General features: G+C 42.7%; 1 protein-coding gene across 4 annotated transcripts in view; it reads left to right on the forward strand.

Annotated features, from left to right (window-relative positions):
• The first annotated feature begins 3,014 nt into the window (after positions 1 to 3,014).
• fndc5a (fibronectin type III domain containing 5a) overlaps positions 3,015 to 20,183 on the forward strand; it is a 43,237-nt gene continuing 26,068 nt past the window's right edge. The window contains exon 1 of one of the 4 annotated variants that reach the window (XR_001224496.3): positions 3,015 to 3,163. Coding sequence is in view for 3 of the 4 variants with exons in the window: in XM_005477617.4 (XP_005477674.1) it covers positions 8,059 to 8,116 (58 nt within the window). In the remaining variant the exon portion in view is untranslated. Of the gene's footprint in view, positions 3,164 to 7,259; positions 8,117 to 13,484; positions 13,585 to 20,183 lie in introns of those variants that run through there. The other 3 variants (XM_005477617.4, XM_013271957.3, XM_005477619.4) reach the window with 3 other exon arrangements.

The raw sequence follows: 20,183 nt of genomic DNA on the forward strand, positions 1-20,183 counted from the left end.
CCTGGACTCTAAAAGCCTGGAAGGACTCTGTTTTCGTGTCATTCATATATTGCTATGTTGATGGATTTTTCCTGTCCATTCCAAATAAAGATATAATTTTGTTTTAAAGTTTACCCTGTCACAGATATGTCTTTATGGAAATAACATTTTCCCCTGACATGCATAAGTATAATTTCAAAGAATATCTGAATAGAGTAGATTTTATACTTTATATATTGTCACTACAGTGATAATATCAACTAAACAAAAGGTTGTGCTGTTTAGTTTTATAAATTTTTTGTTGTTTCATACTAATCCAACTTTTTTCTCATTCTCATAACTTGCTTCTGTAGCATGTGAACTACTCTGTCCTTTTTGTTGATGTATTACATTGCTGCATTTTCTCAGATATTTCCTGGTTTCCTGCTCACCTGCACAGATCATCTGTTTTTACAACTGTTTATTTTTTGCACATTTTTCTTTATTGTAGCTGTTTTAGTTTCTGTACATCTTCCTGTTATGACTTTTCTCTCTCAGAGTTACTCTCTCGTGGATCATTGTTGCCGTAACCGTATGTTTTGTTCCAAGTACTACAGCTCAAACGTTTACCCGGCCTCACTGGGTTAAACTATAGGCTCAAAAATATGCAACAACTCAACTCAGCATTTTTAAGCAACATGGAGACCTGTCCGTATCGATCTGTGCCTGCTACTCTCATCACAGAACAGAGCTGGATGGTTAACTAAAATAAAATTTGGAAGCCCTGGTGCTTTATTCTCTGGTGTCACCCTACCACACACCTAGTATCCTCCTCTGTCACACCCACTGTCTGCATATCCTCCATCCCTGCATCCATGAAACTTGTTCTCCACCCTGCTCTCATTACAGATCCCAGTGTCACCTGCAGACATCATCGTCCACAGAGACTCCAGCCTGACCTCATCTGTCAACCTGTCCATCAGGTGTTCAGAAATATCCCTGAAATAATCCCACCCTCACCCTGCCTCCATTGCTGCTTTTGGAAAATCTCACAAGTAAGGCTGCAGTCTGAGAGCAAAGTCCATTACTGGGATATTATGGCACTGAACAGAGTCTCTAGATTACAAAAACTGCCACCTCACAGGTCCTCAGCTGACACCTTCATTAAATTGTCCCCATAAAACACCAGCCTGAAGAGTAAAGAGGCCCCTGCAGGGTAGTGGCCTTCAGGGCGGAGTTAGGGTGATGAACCTGCGTGCTTGTTGGGTCACTGGTACTGATTTTGAAGTAAATAATGTTCCTCGAGCTTTGAGTGGTCAATAAAACAGGGAAAGTGCCATGTTGCAGTCCTTCGGCCCAATCATTACCCGCTGCATAATTAATGTGTCCATTGGGACGAATGCATCACTAAACCTCCTCACACGCTTTGCAGTTACCTTTGCGGTCACATAGTTCTCACAAACTTCAGGAAAAACACTGCTTTTAGTCCCAAGACCCCAAATGCCAGGAACCTTTGATAACTCTTGGTGAGTTTCATTTATGACTTCTATTCTATTCTTAATTATATATGTAGGTACAAAGTTTTGCTCTAATCTCTTTATCGCTTGAATCTTTGGGTCATTTGAAATACTTTACATCACTGTCAGTAAAGTCTAGCCCCCAATAAGCTAACTTGTTGGAGACCATTATTTTATTCTTATATAAGCAAGAGACACGCGTTAGGCACTGACTAAGAGCGTCCTAAAATCAGCGTTGGGGGATGGGACACATCAAAGAGCTGGATAAGCTGTGCATAACCTCTATAACTTCATACCAATGTTCCACTTCATGCCCCCTGCTCCCCATTTTGAAAAATGATTACAGAGACCAAGCAAATCCTTTCCCCCTGACCAAACACAAACACGCACACACACAGAAAAACAACGTCTCCCTCCACTGGGCTGAAGCTCACGGTAGCAAAGATGAACTAGAATGTCCATAAAGACGTCAGATTTATTGCTGATTTTCTGCTTGATCTGCGTTTAATGTTGAAGACTGTAAGGTATCAGCGAGGCCAATTTCCAGGAGCAAATTACCCACCTGGGCTGAGTCCTTTGTGTGTTTGCTGAGTGCTGAATATAAAGACTATTAATGGTTTGTTGGGCCAAGACTTTCAGAGATCCCTGGGAGTTCCCGGTGTTGTGGAAACTGTTGACAGTACAGTCAACGTGCTGCCTGGCCTTCAGATTCATTAAGTCAGTTTGCCTTAGCTGTGTGTGCGCGCCTCCATTAAGCAGCACATTTTCTGTCATCAGCCAGAAAGTCGTGTTCGTGTGCATTTCACATGCTTGCAGGCTTATATAACCATCCAGTATTATTACACAACTAAGTGCATCAAAGACATGACTCTGGACACCTGAGGCCTGTGCTACTACTGAGGTGTCCTGTCATTATCGTATAAACAGGTGACCTGTTTTATAGTCTTGGCCCTTAAAGTCTGAACCACCAAACAAGTAGCAGAAAATTTACATTATTTGAAAATGTCGTTTTTATTGAACCTTCTGACACCTTCTGTATCATTTTTGCTACAGTTGACTTTTTTTTTTCCATTGTATTGTATTTATTTTGAAATTTATTGCTTTAAATCGTATTGTGCAATTATTTGGGGTTTTTCAGGGAGAAAAAGCAACAGTGATCATGTAGAAAAACATGCATCAAAGATGATGTTATGGATATATTAATGCTTACTGAACAATAAAACTGTTTTGAAAAAAAAATGTTTGCAGCCAACGTGAGGGGGAAAAACTCATCGAATAAAGTTGTGGCTCATTTGGGAAAAAAACAAAGACTTCACATGCTTCCAAGAATGGCTGGTTGATCCATCAACAGGTGATGATTTTAAACCCATTGATCCCCATTCTGGAACATTCACGGTCATCTACCCCAGTAAGAAGTGATCCACCTCTGTAGTACTGAAAACCCAGGATTAAACCTGGAGTTACCTGGATAAGATAAAACCCTGCCTCACAGTTCAGGCGTCAAGTGAAAGCTGGCAAACTTTACTCAAACTTCAGGTAAAACAGAGTCCAGTCCAGTTTTGCAAGTAGTAGCAAAAACCAAGATGCTTAACAGAGAGAGGCTCCGCCCAGCAATTAGACACAGGTGGAGCAGATTAGGTCAGAGCAGGTAATCAGACAGGTGGGCTGGACCTGAGAGAGGACATGGGGTGAGTAAACACACAGAACAAACACTACACACAAAAAACAACTTAAATTGGGTTAGAAATCACTTTTAAACTTAAACATCCCAGAAAACATTTCAGCACCAACTAGCCGTCAGCTGAGCCTTTGTTTGTTTGAAAAAATGGTTTCAAAATAAAACTCCTTCTTTGGCATCACCTGGATGACCTTGTTAGACTTGATGGTTTTGTACATCCATCCATAAGCGGTTCAGTTTTTGCCTTCATAAAGCAGGAGGTAACATTTTTGCTTTAGCTATGTTTGCTGGGATATAATAGTTTATAAATAGGACTGTGTCCAGGTGGAAGAATTCACCTGTCATCCAATTTGTGCTTCTGGGTCATAGTGTGTCTTTCTTTCTCCATGTCCTCTTTCAGTCAGGACATGTCTGTGCCCTGAGGGATCCTTTCACACTTCAGTTTCACCCTAATTCAGTGGCCTGAGCGTGTCTCTGTAAACCCCAAACTTACAGCCAGTGGCCTTTTTGAATCTTACCAACTTTTTCACCATTAGAAAAACTGAACACATGTAACTGTGGTGATATTCTATCTTCTAGAAATGAGAAGAACAAACACAAAACCACCTGTTCTCTCTGCTTTGTTTCCCCACAGCTGCTGCTTGCCAAATAATCCATTTCAGGGCATGTGACATATTTGCCACAACAGTGTCTTAATCTGAGTGAGTCTGATGAAAAACTGTTGGAGCCAAATGTTGCTCTGTTAATTTTGATCGATCAGAAGCTGTCAGTGCAGAGTGGTTAATTTTCTGACCTCCAAATGGGAGGACTGGAGCATGTCCAAAACTGGTTCCGGAGGTTGTGAAAAGATGAAGCCCATTTCTGTTTGCTGCCACCTTATATCTCTGCATTAGAGGAGAAATGACAGCTTTCATTACTGCTTACTTTAGCAATATGAATGAATGGTATGGGAGCATCCAGATATTGATGGCAACCATAATATATGAAAAAATAAAGTGTAATTAATTCGCAAGCAAAGAGAAAAAGTTAAAGATTAATTTTCTTTGCATGCATAATGGGTAGGTTATTATTTTTAGCCCTGATAATGAATGGAAATGTGATATTGTGACAGCCGTGAAACAATTAGTTCCCATGTGATGTACCTTGGCCAGAAGATGGGAACATTCATTATGACCCACAGCCACAGACAGCAATAAAAGCTGCACATAGCCTCCAGAGAACCTCATCTGATCATTTTGACTCTTAGAATAACCAAAAATGTAATCAATGTTTATTCAGTATAGACTAAAGACCTCACCTCTGTCAGTGCACCCCAGGATGGCTGTGGCTACAACGTAGCTTGCCATCACCAGTGTGTGAATGTGTGCGTGAATGGGTGGATGACTGGATGTGTAAAGCGTTTTGGGGTCCTTAGGGACTAGTAAAGCGCTATACAAAATACAGGCCATTTAAAATGAGTGATTGAGTCATTAAAATCATCAGGGAAGTGTTTCCAGAGGTCAGGGTCAGCGGCTTTTCCCCCCATCATCTTCTACTGGGCCACAAGTTTTTTTGCAGACGCAGGTATCGCCCCCTTGGGGCCATCAAAAAGAAAGCAGGTTTAAAGCACTTCGGAAGATAGAACCATCTATTCTACGTCTTTTCAAGCATTTATGGTTGTCTGGCCACCTGATTATTTTTCACCCAATTTCAGCAATAATATTGAGGAAAGGAATAATTAAAAATGACAAAATGAGCAGACACAATGGGGCCTTTGCACCCTCAGTGCTCAGCCCTAAAAATAAAATCTGCTATCCCCCATAAGACGGTTTGCAGACCTCCACCGTGAGACGCTTCCGGAGCAGCCTGAGGACAGGAACTGTTACCCATATAAAATGCACGAGAAGAAGCAGTGCTGTGAAGGCAAATGCATGTTAGCTATGACTAAAATTACATAAAAGCCTATGTGAAGTGACCAACTGCTCCAACATGGCAATATATCCAGTATTTATTCAGTCTTCTTTTTTCAGTGCAGTCCCATTATTTAAATGTAGCCTGGCATTATTGATTTACTCCCTTCTTTATTTAAGAGAAAAAAATTACACTGCTTGGTACAACTGTTAATTTGCAAATTTATATTCTAAAGTATAAGTCAGCTAATAAATTATGCTTTATTATAGAGGTTTGCAATAGTAAATTAGCTCCAACTGCAGCATTAAAGTGATGGGCACATTAATTATCAGTAATTAGAATAATATAATACCTTTGTGCACATAAAAGATGGCTGTACCCACAGTGGCATCACCCACTGGTTTATGCTATCCTGTTCTGAAGCATTGAGATAAATGTTTTCACTGTCACCATCACTTTGGTGCACTGTGAAATGGTGGGGCAGTCAAGGTCAAAGGTCGTCGCAGTCCAGCCCACAGCTTCCCAAACTGGCTGCAGGAACATGGAACAGGACTGAGCCCGAGCCAGTGATTTATGTTGCAAGGTTATTGCTAGAGACAGACACAGCTCAGGTTCAGACTGATTAAGAAGAACCAAATGAGGTGGTTAAGGAGTGTGTCTAGAATACCTCCTGGGCACATAGGTGAAGTGCTTCAGGCTCATTCAGTTGGAGGAGGTCCCAGGTCAGACGCAGCTGGTTTGGGAATGTCACAGTGTCCCCCCAGAAGAACAGGAGGAGGTGGTCAAAAATAAGTGACTAAGACCATAAACTAATTAGTAAAGTGTTTACAGAGGTCAGGGCTGAGGGCCATTTTCACTAAGATTTTTAGAGGACCAGAAGTCTTTTTGCTGTCACAGGTGTCCTTTAAAAGAACGCAGCTTTAAAGTGCTGGCTTCACTTTTAGCCCCAGAAGCTACATCTGTCTTTTACACCATCTATGGTTCTGCATAATTAATATTTTTACTCTGAATATTGTCACCAGCAACAATACTGAGGGAAAGACTCCACCAGCTTCTGATGAAAAAAAAAATCTGACTTCTAAACCGCTAAATGAGAACATGCTGTGTTCACGAGCTGTTATCTGCATCTGTCTGCAGTTAAAGTAGATTTATACCATATTTTTTCCTTACAATGCCACCTCTACATGAAAGCAATGCAAATGCAGCACATTCAGACTCAAGAGGAAAAACATCAGGGTGTCAGGGGTGGTGCTCTGCATGGACCCACCACCGAGCTCTACGTGGCACGATTAATACCACTTCTAATACTTATGCTGTTAGCGGAGTGGCATTGTTTTCTTTGGTTCCAAACATGACAGATGCATCTGTCATAAGGCTGTATTTTTTTTTTTCTTGACCTAAGGATAATTTCTTAATGTGCATGGTCAAATCTGAAAGCTCGAAGGCGATGAGAGTTAACCAAAACCAAAAGCAGAGTCGCAGCCAAACAGGAGGAATGACCTGATTGATACTTGTGAGCTTTCACATCATAAAAGAGCAGTTTTAGCCATTTATCGCAGTACTTCTACTTGCTCTGGAGTGTTTTCGGTGTATGTGAGAAATGTGAATACCTCTTCCACCACATGCTGTGCAGATACATTATGCTGGTGAGGATGGAGCCTATATTTCCCCTGTCTCCTTACAAACTCTCTTCCTCTCCCTCACTCACATATTAGATGGAGGGGGAGAGCAGTAGCCTACAGGAGTGAAGCATGCATAAAAAACAGCACAATAACCCCTCCACCTCCACCACCACCAGCAGTGTTGCTCTGAAGCACGTCAGAGGAAGCGGGCTATGAATCGAGGTGCACAGCGGGGTAAAGAAAACATTTCTTGGGGACACAGCTAGGGGACAGTGCCGGTCTCCTGACTCGGGACTGACACTCCCCTCCCCTCCACGCACACAAACTAACATCCCGGAAAGCTTCAAGTCCACATCGCGCTGCAGGGGAAAACATCTGAGGTAATTATGCAGAGTTTTTTGCACTTCTCTGCTCGCTTTGAAACAATGTGAGCCGAATAAGGGAGGGAGTGGAGGCGGTGGCGGAGGTAATGGTGGTGAGGATGTCAACTCAGTGGTAAAGTCAAGAGGCACGTGTTTGTTTTTGAAGTGGGGGGGAAAGGATTCAAAGCGGCTCCACTGAGACTTTGTCTTTGCATCTGTTTGCGTGGGCCAGTGGATGCATATTTAATCGATGAGTGGGCAGCAGTAATTCAGAGTACAGGAGTGGGCAACTGAAGCTGCAGGATGAGAGAGAAAAGGAGAGGCTGTTGGTGACAAGTCGATCAGCTGTGCTCGCTCTCGGAGGCCTGGGAGAAGTCGGTCTTTAAAGCGTGGTGTTGCTGGCTGGGCTCTGTGGCGTGGAGGGTGGGTTACTAGGGGTGGAAGAAGGCGGGTGTTTATTATTTTTAATAAGGTCATAAGGAGGAGAAGCGGTGGAGTGAGTGTTACAGGAAAAGCATCAAAGTTGGACGGTAGTTTTTGGACATTTCTTGACTTTTTCGCTGTTATTGTCGCAGCCGGGGGTCCTTGGGGGGGGTTGCAGCCTCGCTCTCTCTCGCTGGAGTCAGTGTGGCGGGCAGGGACAGTCCAGGCGCTCATATACAAAGCCAGCACGTTTCACTGTGTCTGCAGCAGCTGAGCGGTGCTGAGCACCACCTCCAGCAGCAGCAGAGGCAGTAGCAGATCTGGGAGGGTTTGGGCGCACAGTTGGAGGATCGACGACGCATCGATGATGAAGCTCACCTGCTGGTTGCAGGTTGCTGGTCTGAGGTTGGAGGGTGCCGAGTGAGCGGAGGTGTTGCCGAAGCGCTGTCCGAGGTGCTGAAAAGCCCGCGGACAGAGCGCCGTTGTCGCCTTTCCAGTCGAGATGACACGCACGAACTGACGTGAATGCCAAGCAGCACAACGCGGCGGTTAACACGGCTCCCCCGGCCAGAGTGCATGGGACCGCGCGTCCTCTTGGCGTTAGAAACATGGAGAGAATTTTCTTGCTCGTCCTCAGCTGTGTCGGCGTCTCTCTGGTCACAGCGGGTAAGTTTACGATTGTGTGCAATTACAAAGATGTTCCGCGAATTTCAGCGCAGCAGCACCTTCCAGAGTGGCTTTTATCTCTATTTTCTTCCAACTAAACGAACCGTGGAAGAATTCCTCTATCGGCATCTGTGTGAGAAAAATGCTGCTGGTGCTGGGCTCCAGATTTAAAGCAGTGTTGTTGGTGGTGTTGCTATTGTTTGACGCTGCGTAGTCTGGTGTGTTTGTGGGGAAAGGCTGTGTTTGTAAGACAATACATGCATTTCTGTGCTGTAGTCTAATTAAACATGCTACAGTTAGTGGTGGTGAGGGATTCACATCACCAGACACAATGGGGCTAAACTATGATACTGTCTGTCTGTGTGTGTCGGTGACTGTGTGTGCGTAGGGATGTGTGTTTGATGTGATCCAAGCTGACCTTTGAATCTCATTTCAGGTCGGTACTATAAACCGCTGCATGTCCACACACAGGCAAACTATCCCAGTGTGAAAATTAGACGTATGTAGGGACGTTTGTTGACTCGACAGCTCATTACAGACACTTCCCTCTGAGTCTGACTGTAATCGACTGCCACTGGTCACTAGAAATACATGATTGGACTGCCAGGGAGCGACAGGGGCCCTCTGATGCTTGCTGTGGAAGTATCCAGCACACCCTGTGTGTGTGCACATCTCTAAAACAGGCTTTTTAGATCTCAAACTACACACACTTGACCGCTCTCTGTGATGAAGTGCCACACTACACTCCTGCCATCAAAGTGCACCTTTAGTTCGCTCGGCACACTCCCACTCCACAGCCTTTCCACTCACGATACATCACTAGCCTGCTCCTGTCTCTTGCACGCACGCACGCACGCACGCACGCACGCACACACACACACACACACACACACCCTCAGTCTTTCTTGTGCGTTTTCGTCTCCTACACTTCCAGAAATAGATGTACAGTAAAAGTCAGTTTAGGTCCCCGCAGGCACAGACTACACAAATGTGCCCCTTAGACCTCTGTAGTGTCAACAATGTGCACATTTGTAGAGTTTCTTGTTGATTTCTTGGTAACTAAAACAAACCATTTCGTGCTTGCAAATTTAAACCCTCCCAAGTCTTTGGTCTCCGTGTGCCTGGTGGGTTTTTACAGGTGGGTTCCCTCCTGCAGTCCAAAGACAAGTATGTCAGGTTAGTTTGCTTGCTTAAACTGACCACAGGGGGGAATGCATGATGGATAAAGCTGTGTGAGGCAAGCAGGACGAGAAAACCACTATATGAATGCCTGTTTCAAATTGCATGAATAAATAAATGGATACCTTGTAAACAATATTACGCTTGAAAAACAAAAAGTGAATTTTTCTATAGTTGCATTAAAGTAGAAAATGCCACCAGTGGTTTAAAACTGGTGTAGAAGGATGGAGAATAACAGCAGCACCTTTAAAGGTGCAATAAGGAACTTTATTTCCCGTCAGTGTGCAGAAATGATGCTGATTGCAGCTTTAACAGCTTCATTTTATGAGTTTGTTTCTTTGAATTTATATTGGCTGAACATCTGTATTGGCTGATATCAGTTTGAAAATGTACTGATGTCAGCAGCCAGTGTTGATCTGTTAGGTTGCATACGTTTTGTGCTAGATGCTAAACGATGATGTGATAAAGAGCCTAAACCCTTCAAAAGGTTCAGTGATTAAAATAATAATAATAATGTAGACTTTTGTTATTTCTTTGGCAGAAATAGTTGATGAAAGGAAAATAAAATCTAAATATCAGCCAGAATCGCTCCATCCCTGTTTGTTGTTTCTCTTACGAAACAGCAACTGATGGATACAATTATTAGTCGAACATGTGCTGGGCAGCCGTTTGATCATAGGTGTGTTTCTCTCTGTGTTAGTCCTGGAATAGACTGAGGCTCTGTTGTCTCTCATCCTGTGACATGTGAAATAGGCTCCAGTCCCTCAGTCACAACTTCACAATGGATGAGCAGTAAAGAAAATGGATGGAAGGACTTCAGCAGAACCTTACTATGTTATAAAGCCTTTATTAACCCTATAAATACCTCATTCAAAGAGAAGCTATTATGCAATTCCAAATGTTATCAAGTGTTTGTTTATGCTTACAACTGTTGTGGGTGCTTCATCACAGCAGTTGAGAGCAGATCTGAGATTTTCATCAGCAATTTTAAACACATCATTTATCCAACCGGGCTTGCAGTGAGGTGGAGGATAGCTGACGCTGGGCAGAGGCATCCACCACCGAGCTAACAAATCTGAAATCACCTTCAGAATTCAGCCACTAAGATTCTGCTGGATGTTCTTGACATGCTCTAGAGACACGTTGCCTTGTTCCTCTCATTAACTGACACATACCTGAAACTAGAGATGTCAAACTTATTTTACATGATGGGCCACACACTGTGATCTCTGTCACTGTAACAAAGTATAACTACACATTTAACAGAGATGCCTTAAAAAAGAAAAAAATAATTTTTAACAGTGTTTTTAGTTTTTCTACATGATAAAGAAATCCTGCTGTCAAAAATAAGAGAAATGTGTCAGCATGATTTAAACATGAAATAAATAAATGTGTCAAATTAGAGAAAACCTTTGTTATTTCTCAGAAAAAAAGACATTTCTATAGTAGATTGTTAAAAAAAAAAAAACAGCAACTTGTCTGTTATTTAATTGTTTATCTCTTACTTGATTACTGTGGTGTAGTATGAGGAGTTCGTTATAAAGCTGTAAAACTGAAATACAAGTAAAAGACCAAAATTCATGCCTTCCTAATAATTTTCCAAAGTGGTCCAGTGGGCTGGACTGGGGTCTTTGCCGAGCCAATTCTGACCCGCGGGTCTTATGTTTGACTCCTTTGCCTCAGACTTTAAACGCACAGTTATCATAGTGAGTCACAAAGAGATGAAAAATACATAAACTGTCCAGTTTAGGTGGTTAAAAATGGCCAGCTGCAGCAGGGAGTGATTGGCCGTATGCACGTTCTTCCTCTCTGGATTTAATCTAATGGTTTATGCAAGATCAACATCACCCACCGGTTTTAGACTCCACATTTTGAAGCTACTAATAAAAGAGCAGACTTTGACTCACCAAAAGCACAAATTACCTGAATGGTCCGCTCCACACAGCGGGCCATGATATTAGTCAGATAATCCATTAAAATGCTTTCAAACGCAGCACCGCAGTTGAGAGCAGACACCGATTGGCTCCAGCTCCCCGTCACCTGTCAGGGACACCTGTCTATCAATGTGGCCGTGCCCCTGACTCCAGCATCCAGATGGACGTAAACAAATTAAACCCGCTCAGAGTTACCATGAAGGGGCAAACTGTCCATCGAGCCCAACACTGAGTTTAATTTCAGGCTGTAAATAAAGATTTGAACACTTTGGGTAGTTTAACACGGGGAGACTGACTCTGTTTTGCAGCCGGCCTCAAGTGGCCACTGAAGGAACATCAGTTGTTGCCACCTCCCGTAGGTTTCCGCTTGTTTTTAACATCTGTCAGCGCCCTCTCCTCTGATCTTTATAAAGTTGAGTTCATTTAAAATCCTGTTTCCTTTTCAAGACTTCTCTGATGATGAAAAAAATCTTGTTTTCACTTCTGTGTCTCAAAATGTGAGGCACAAAAGCCAATTTTCTATGCAAATGCTAAAAAAAAAGGAGGATTTTTGCATCCTTTCATGGATGAAGACAGAGGTACAAATTCAGCTTGTGCACATGCACAAGACGGCATATAAAACTTACATTCTTTTTATGGCCAGCAGGGGGCAACATAACGACTGTCAGTAGTTTCGAGGCCAACCCTCAGCTCCCTCGCTCTGTAATCTCTCTCAACACTTTTATATTAAAAGTAATGATAAAGCCCAACTAATAAGTAAAGTCTTATTAAAAAGAACATGAAGTTAAATTTGTAAATTATTTTTAATTACAAAAGGGGAATAAATCAGATTCACTTCAGATGATGCTGTTGTTGAAAATGTTTGGCTCAAATCTTCACAATGGCAGGTCTTTCCATCTTTTATATACAGTTAATGGATTGTGATTATTAAAGAGGACCTACAGCTTTATGAATGTGACTCACTGTTTTACTACAGAGTTTTATGCCCCTGGTCCCTGGACTCAGGCCAGAGGACCACTGTTGAATCTCTCCGTGTCCTTTAAATCCTTTCATCTCCTAAATGTATCTAAATAATAATAATTTAAAAATCCAACAGATCAGGATCATTCAAAATTATCACATCATCACACTCTATTTTTACTTTTTCATATTTGTTTGGCTTACTATTATAAAACCTCAGTGAGTCAAAATGCTTGGTGACACTTTTGGATTCCCTCTCCAGCATGATTCAAGCTTTTGTCTCCCACTTAGTTTAAACATAGTTAGACACCTGCAGCAGGAAAAGCAGGCCAAACCAGTGCCGAGGCAGAGAGGTGGGCCGGCAGGAGTAAAACTGACACCGTGGTGACGTCTTTAAGGTTGTCTGTGTTTACAGGGACTCATAAACAGTCGGTTGGTCCCATGAAAGGAAAGGTAATGTTTCCATTTAAAATGTAAATTGACTTTCTTAACACATTCATCTAAATGAGGCCATAAATCCTTGCAGGCAATTTTGCTCGCTCCCTAACGGTTCTGTGTTTGGGGAACAAAAGGAAAAGTCAATGAATCAATCAAGAAAGTGAACAGAGATGGAAAAGCTGCAGGCGCTTTTCTTTGTTTGAGGGATGTTTATAATAATGAAAAAGGAAAATCTTTCAAGAGATAACAGGATTCTGATTTTTTTTTTTTTGAGCTGTAAACCAAAAAAATCCAAGAAAATTATGGCATCCACCTGCCAGGTGATGCATTCTGTCTTAGTACAGTAGATTATGTGTCAGGTGCTAAGCCATTTAGCATCCACAGAGAGGCCAAAGTTTGTAAAAGCTACCCATCTCCCGCTCTCTCTCACACTGTCAAACTCACACTCTGAATATTTATGAGACTTCCGATCCGTCTCAGAAAAGCATAAATACTGCAAAATCAAAACAGATGTGACTTTGGAAGAGCCTCTCTGTGCCATTTATCACACGTAGCAGTTTCTCAAATTACAAATGCTTGTTTATGCTTTAAGGGCTGCTCAGCAGACACCAGGCTGCATTATTCATTTAAAAAATAAAAAATAACCTGCAGCGCTCCGATGTTATTGTTTCAAGACAGCACTTTTTGTCACATGCATGAAATTAGATGAGTGATTGTAAGTGAACAGAGAAAAGGTGTCAGGCTCTCACGTTCAACAGCACGTTTGTAGAAATTAAAATCAGAAGCTGTTTTCTGTAGCTTGAGTCCTGTGGATTCAACCCCTCTCTCCCGATTTTACTCAAATCTGTGTCCTGTAGACATGCCGGGTATCTGGGGCAGCAGGATCCTGATTGGATGGTTGAATCATCACTGTTCCTTCTGAATAGGCTCATTACGGGGCCTCGGAAAGGATGGCAGGTGTGTGTTTGTGTGTGAGATCCACAGGGGATGTGGATTTTGTCTGTGATTATCTGTTTGTTCGTTAGTCCATTTTACAAGCACGATTAGCTGTTTGCAATTATTCGCTGTTTGCAGCCTTGTTTACAGTTGGAACGTTTTCTCTTAAAGCTGCGTTGTTGTTGTTTTTCCATACAGTCGCTGCACTTTCTTCTTACAAACATCTTGCATCAGATTTGGGGGCTTGACAGGGATATCTCTTATTATGCTGCAAGTGCATGTAACAGTGGTGTGAATACACAGTGCCAAGCCACCCCTGCTCAACATAAACCTGCATGTGTGGAGAGCACACCCTGCGTCTCACAAAGTTCCAGCTAAATTAAATCCACGTTTTATTTCAATGGGGAAACCCAGTGATCACAGCTTCTTTGGAATAAATGAGTTTTTTCTCAACATTACCCGTGAGAAATGCCAGCTCAGTCTGACTGAACATGAACCCAACTTTAACCTGACAGAAGTTCAGGGGTTTCTACCGCAAGCGATCGCACATCATGTAACCAGATATATTTCCTGTCGTGCAAACACGTCTGAAGAGGAATACTTGGGTGACTGATTTTCCCAAACATGTCTTAGGTTTTTTGATATTAGTTTCCACCAATACAACTTTAAAAGCTTGAGTAATGTGTGAGATATCAGTGCCTGTGAAAGATGGATATAGCCATGCTGACATCAGCAGCTGCTTTAGGATTATATATTTATACCACAAACTGATTACACCGCTGAGGTCATGCTTTAGTTTGAATTATACACATCCCTTTTTTTTTTATATTATCTTCTTTTTTTACAATTTCCATGGAAACCATCTTTATGTATGATGTATGCTGCAATATTAGCACTTCATATAATTTCTTATTGGCAAATAATTCCATTCTTTTGTTTCTGGAGTGTGAGTTTGTGTGAAACAGAATAAAAAAGATGAAACGGAACTAATTTATAAGCCTGGTTTGACAGAACTGGTGTATCACTCCAGCACAGAAGTGAGATAACAGATAATACAATATTTATTTATTTATTTATTTATTAAAGTCCATCCTCCCCTGTTACATTTTGTAACTGTCAATAGTCCCCTGATAATCCTTCCTGCACCCCGTCACATGTTGTCATCTGACAAGGCGAATGAGAGGACGCGTGATGAGAAACCAGTTTCAGAGTGGCAGCACGGCGGAGCGTTTGCATCGACTTCACAATGCTGCTGCTCTTTTCTGCAGCACCATGTAACCTCCTTAACCCTCTTCTTCCCTTCAAAAAAGCCTGTTTGAGTTCGTCTTTGAGAGCTCGCCAGCAGCTTTGCAAGATGCAGATGAATAGAGCGATGGCCTTGTAGTTAACAGCATACGGACTGAAGCTTTTAGAGGTGGCAGCATTCGGAGTGAGACCAAAGAGCAGGAGCTGGAAAACAAATGTCATTTTACTTGGAGGTTTTTCTCAGAGCACATTTGTATTTGTTCAGCGGCGTCGCTTTGATCTAATTTCTTGAATTACCAGCTTGTGTTTGCGTGCCTTTCAAGTCCACTCATGTCTGTCTGGACTTGTACATATTGTGAAGACTCCCAAGGAAATTTAGTACATTAGGCCGGGAGCAAATTCAGAAATATGGTGACAATCTCTCCTTCTGCTCCTGAAACATGGCGTTTAATAATGACCATTAAAGTGTTGTCGCAGTATTTCTTAGTTTGTTTTTGTGATAATTGAGATCTGTACATGCGAAACCTTGACCCACTAAAATCAGAGCGGGTCTTCAAGTCAGTTCTTGTGCCAAATCTGAAGGCTTTGAAGAAAGCTCTTGTTCATGAGAATAGGGTGGACAGTGCCTCCGGCTGTGGCTGCTGCTGGTTCTGAAGTGTAAAACTGAAATGAAACGGGCATCAGAGGACAGATTGGCGCAATCATATGGACCCTGGGCCCGTGGGAGAACAAAGCAGCCGTGCCAAAAAACTGACGCGGCAGTGATAGCTCTCTGACGCAGTCAGTCATCTGCCCGGCATCACGTCTGAATGTGTGCAGGTGGAGGAGTGGGAGGAGGAGGGCTGAAGCTGCCATCTGGAGGGAGTTGGTGGCATGAATGTAAAGCTGTGTTACTAACATGTTCACTCGGTGAGCAAAGAAGAGATTCATCAGACGTGCAGGCTCATTCACATACACCAAATACCTGCAGAGCTCCATAGATGTTCAACCTTAGATGTTTTCAGTGGTCTGGAAACAAAGTTTAAAAAAACCATCACATACAGTATGATTCAGAAACCCTGGGAACCATCTCCAGGTTTTATTGTTCTCATTGCCAGTAGATGCTCTCTGGTGGACCTTGAACCCCAGCTTTGATTGGGATGGTGATTGGGACACGGTTAAACAGTCCTCCAACACTCCTGAAGATCAGCAAATACACTTACATTTCATACACAGGATATATGTACGACACCACGCAAGCTTTAGTATGAAATTTAAGGCTGACCCGAGTGTACAACATGCCCTTCAAGAACAACTGGCACCTTTAACACATGCTTAAAGAAAATCTGTCTGTGATATTTCATATTTCAGTTCCACAACAGTCCACAAACAGGTGTTTTTAGCTGGTGTGATGGCTGCTGAGAGTTTGGTCACCACCAGATGGAAAGACTCGCCTGCTTGGCAAAAATGGATTCCCAGTTTAATTAATATTGGCCATCTTTAGCTTTCCACTGCACGTATCCTAAACAGAGTAAAAACTTCCATGTCGTCTTTCCTCTTTCTTAATCTCTTACTCCATTCTGCTCTTTCTCCGGCTGGTCGCTGTAGTTTTTTCCCCTGTAAGTTAAGTTAAGACTCAAAAGCAGAAGAAAATACAGAAAGGACTTAAAGGGCCAGTTCACCCAAAATCAAACATTAATATTTTTCTGGTCTGTAATGCTGCTGCTGCTGCTGTAGTGACTGAATGAATAAATGAATAGAAAAAAGTAAAGAGAAATGTCAGTTTCAGAAATCATGTCCTGGTTTTAATCTCGGAACTATGTTCTTTCTACCAACCTACAACCTCCATCATAAACAAAGCGTATAGCTATTTAATATAAGATGTGCTTTATCTGTCCAAAATATGGGAATATTTCTTGCAGCTATTAAAAATTACAATATGCACAAGTATGTAAGAAATGTCTTAAATAAGTAGAATGGTGCTTGGGTTAATAAAATAGAATATGATTAAATATCTTTATCACTAGTGTTAGGTTTAAATAAGTTCATATTCCTTCCTATTATCTTTTGAGCATGTACACTGTGCGCACTGTGTTACACAGTTAAACCATTTATCTTGTTAATATTTTGAAACCATATCAAAATCTAAAACTTCGTCATCACATTGAGTTGATTTTTAAAATAGTTATTTCCTTGTTCCGAATGAAGACAGACATGCGTCCCTTCAGTGATTGCGATGCATAATTTATGCCTACATCCCTGCCAGCACACTTAGTTTTAAGGTCTGTAATCAGTCGCTTAGTACTGTGGTTCCAAATGTCCAATTCAGAACCACGGCGGGCCTCGAGCAGCAGAAATCGATCCGCCTGGTTCTGTTTAAATGATGATTTAAGCACAAAACTGCGCGTAGGCCACTTGATTTCTCCTTCTCATCCAGCTCTCCTCAGCAGAGCATAAAAATACTATTTTTATTTGCTGCTGTGTTTTGGGGGGGGGGGGGGTCTTTTTCATGTGTGGTGGGCCAGATGGTGTATTTTTTACATTTGAATAATCTGAGGCACAGGTGGAACCCACAGGAAGGTACCTGCCCTGCCGTTACCCACACACTTTTGCTTGTTTGTGTGCTGTCCCGAAAGTTTTGTCCCCAGTGTGTCTGACATAAATAAGTCAGGGGATATTTTTGTTCTTTTGTCAGAGTGGCCACAAAGTCTAAGATGCTGTAAATTTCTCAAACCCGAGCAGCGAGTCTGGTTCAGGCAGAGGGGGGCCTCGAGCCTCCATCAGGCGCCTCAGGGCCTGTGCTACTCCTAGGGGAATATTTGCGAGAGAGAGACGCACGCACACACGGAGAGAGTGATGGATTGAAGGAAAGGAGTGGATGCAAGAGGGAGATGGCGCTCGAGAGAGAGAAACTCAAAGAGGAACATGGAGAGCGCCAGTGGCAAAGGGAGAAGAACACGGAGGTGCATATTATTCACGTTGTCTCCACGCTCCCCCCTGCACCTGTCTGTTATATGAATCCTCGCAGGCACATACTGTAGGCATTACTTTCCAGTTGCTTAAAAGGCTGGAAGAAAATCCACAGGGAGAGAGGGAGAGCTACAGTAACTGAAGTGAAATACAGAGAAAAGCGTTAAGTATGTTATGAAGCGCTAATATCATATTCATAACGTCGCATCAAGCTGTAAGCCCAGCGTCAGCCCCGTCCCACAGCACGGTTGTTTCACTGCCGGGGGGGTGGCTTGCTCCTGATTTGAGAGTAGATTTCATTAACAGTGGGCTTGTCAAATAATCAGCCTCACGGCACTCCTTTGCCTTTTTGAATCAGCTGCCTGGCTTTCTCTCTGAACACAATGCTGCATTGATTTTCATACGCTGCCTTTTGACATTTAATTAGAGAAATGTGCGTGTGTGCGCACTTAAAGGAAGGAGAGAGATGCAGTTTTACAGCCCACCCTCCCCACCTCCCTGTTCTCGTGGTCCGCTCGGTTGGAAAATTCATTTCCTTGGAGTAAATAACTCATTTCTCTGCAAAGGGACAGAAGGACCCTTAGGTGTGATAATTTGACAGAGCCGCTGTGTACAATTGCAGACTGGACCACGGAGAACAGACAGGCACACGTGCAGAAAACCCACACGGACTCCCTTATTGACTGTATATAAAAGACGGACATGGTTGAAGCCAGTGCAGAAGTGTGTTAACGGCAAGCAAAAAAAAATTAGTCTGCCAGGGAAGAAGAAAACAACCCTCAGCTCCACTTCGGCCATGATCTCAGTAAACAATAACAAGTTTATGAGCTCAGTCCCCAGTTTAAAGTCTTATTAAATACAACACGATGTTCATTTGCTAAATTGTGGTACCCATCAGTATCCAGTGGGACAACAGAGGAGAATAGGCTTTGACAGGTTGGTAGCCTGTAATGTGTATTGTTCCTGTTACATCTGGTTTAAAAAGGAAATATGGTGACAGCAAAAACAGCTCTCAGCCTCACAACGAGGCTCATCACGGTGCTCAGAATAGGCAGAAACCCTCAGGTTAAAATGAAGCCACTGCAGGAGTGCCAAAACACCGCAGTCCCTCAAATGATCACATGGGGCCATCCCCATAGACTCTCATTAAAATAAATAAAAAGCATATTAACAGCAGGTTTATGACCTGGTACAGGAAAAGGTTTTAGTCTCTGTAGTTAACTTGTAAAGCTCTAATCTGTGCATTTTAGGAGCACTGAATACTGAAACTACAGATTGTCCCTGCTATTCAAAACTTCACAGTTGTGTTTTGGAGCGTTTTTAAAGCTCTTTAATTATATTAATATGCCATTCAAGATGACTTTGCTTCAGTTTTTTTAGATTAGCAAGTCTGGTCACTTGGGAAAAATCTGCATTTCCTGACCTGTCGGCGAGTGGTTGCTGGAGGTGAAAGCGGCGACTGCAGCAACCTGCTGGCGACCAAAGCAATCACATGTTGTTTTTCTTTGTAGTGCTGTATGCCTCTTTACAACCAATTTCACGCTAGCAAGCCTCCTAGAGCACTTTCCTGAGGAACAGGTGTCTACCAGATGGTGACCAATTAGTGTCTAGGCCTGTGTGGTGGGGTCTTGGCACTAATTAGCAGGTATTAAGTCACCCTGCATTGTCTCCCTAACCTCATTTTGGCTTTTAACAGCCAAGATGGTAACGGCTAACATGCTCAGTGTGAGCCACACAAAGCGATGGGTTACATCTTACAAACGGGGACGTTTTCCGGTGAAGGAAAAACTATACGAGGATTATATTTCATGCTGAAAGCTGCTCTTCATTTATAAGCAGCTCATCTGCCTGCACAGTAAACCAGCTGATCAGCAGGCAGCATGTGAGCAGCGTGAGGCTAATCAATAGTAGAACAGTGCATGAATGAGTCACAGCCAGGTTACCGTCTCCCCTTTTCACCCACCATCTCCTCTCTGCACCCAGATTCCCATTGAAGTGTCAGTTACAGGCAGAGAGCTGTACACAGCAGACTATGGAGGAGCTGCCAAAAAGTCCCAGTGTAGTAGCTGTAGAGAAATATGGAGAGGAGCGTTGGAGAGGCAGACAAAAGATAAAAAGAAAGAGACAAAAAACACATCGACGATGCGGGTGTGTGTGTGAGGGGGAGGCTTAGCGCCAAGTGTCCGTTACTGTCAGAAAAATAGGTGTTGGAAGCAAAAGTGAATAAAAGAAGAAATAGAGGAAATGTTTGTGGTGGATTTCCTCTGACACGGAGGTGGTGGATACAGATCCAACAGCGCTGGCAGCTGTTTGAAACAAACGATGGGACAAAGAAACAGCAGAAAAGAGGAAATCCATAGGGGGAGCTCCTGTTTGTGGTTTACGTAAGATTTGAAGCAGACTTGTGGATGAGAGGTGGATCAGCT

Source organism: Oreochromis niloticus, linkage group LG19 (genome assembly GCF_001858045.2).
Source record: "Oreochromis niloticus isolate F11D_XX linkage group LG19, O_niloticus_UMD_NMBU, whole genome shotgun sequence".
Classification (NCBI taxonomy): Eukaryota; Metazoa; Chordata; class Actinopteri; order Cichliformes; family Cichlidae; genus Oreochromis; species Oreochromis niloticus.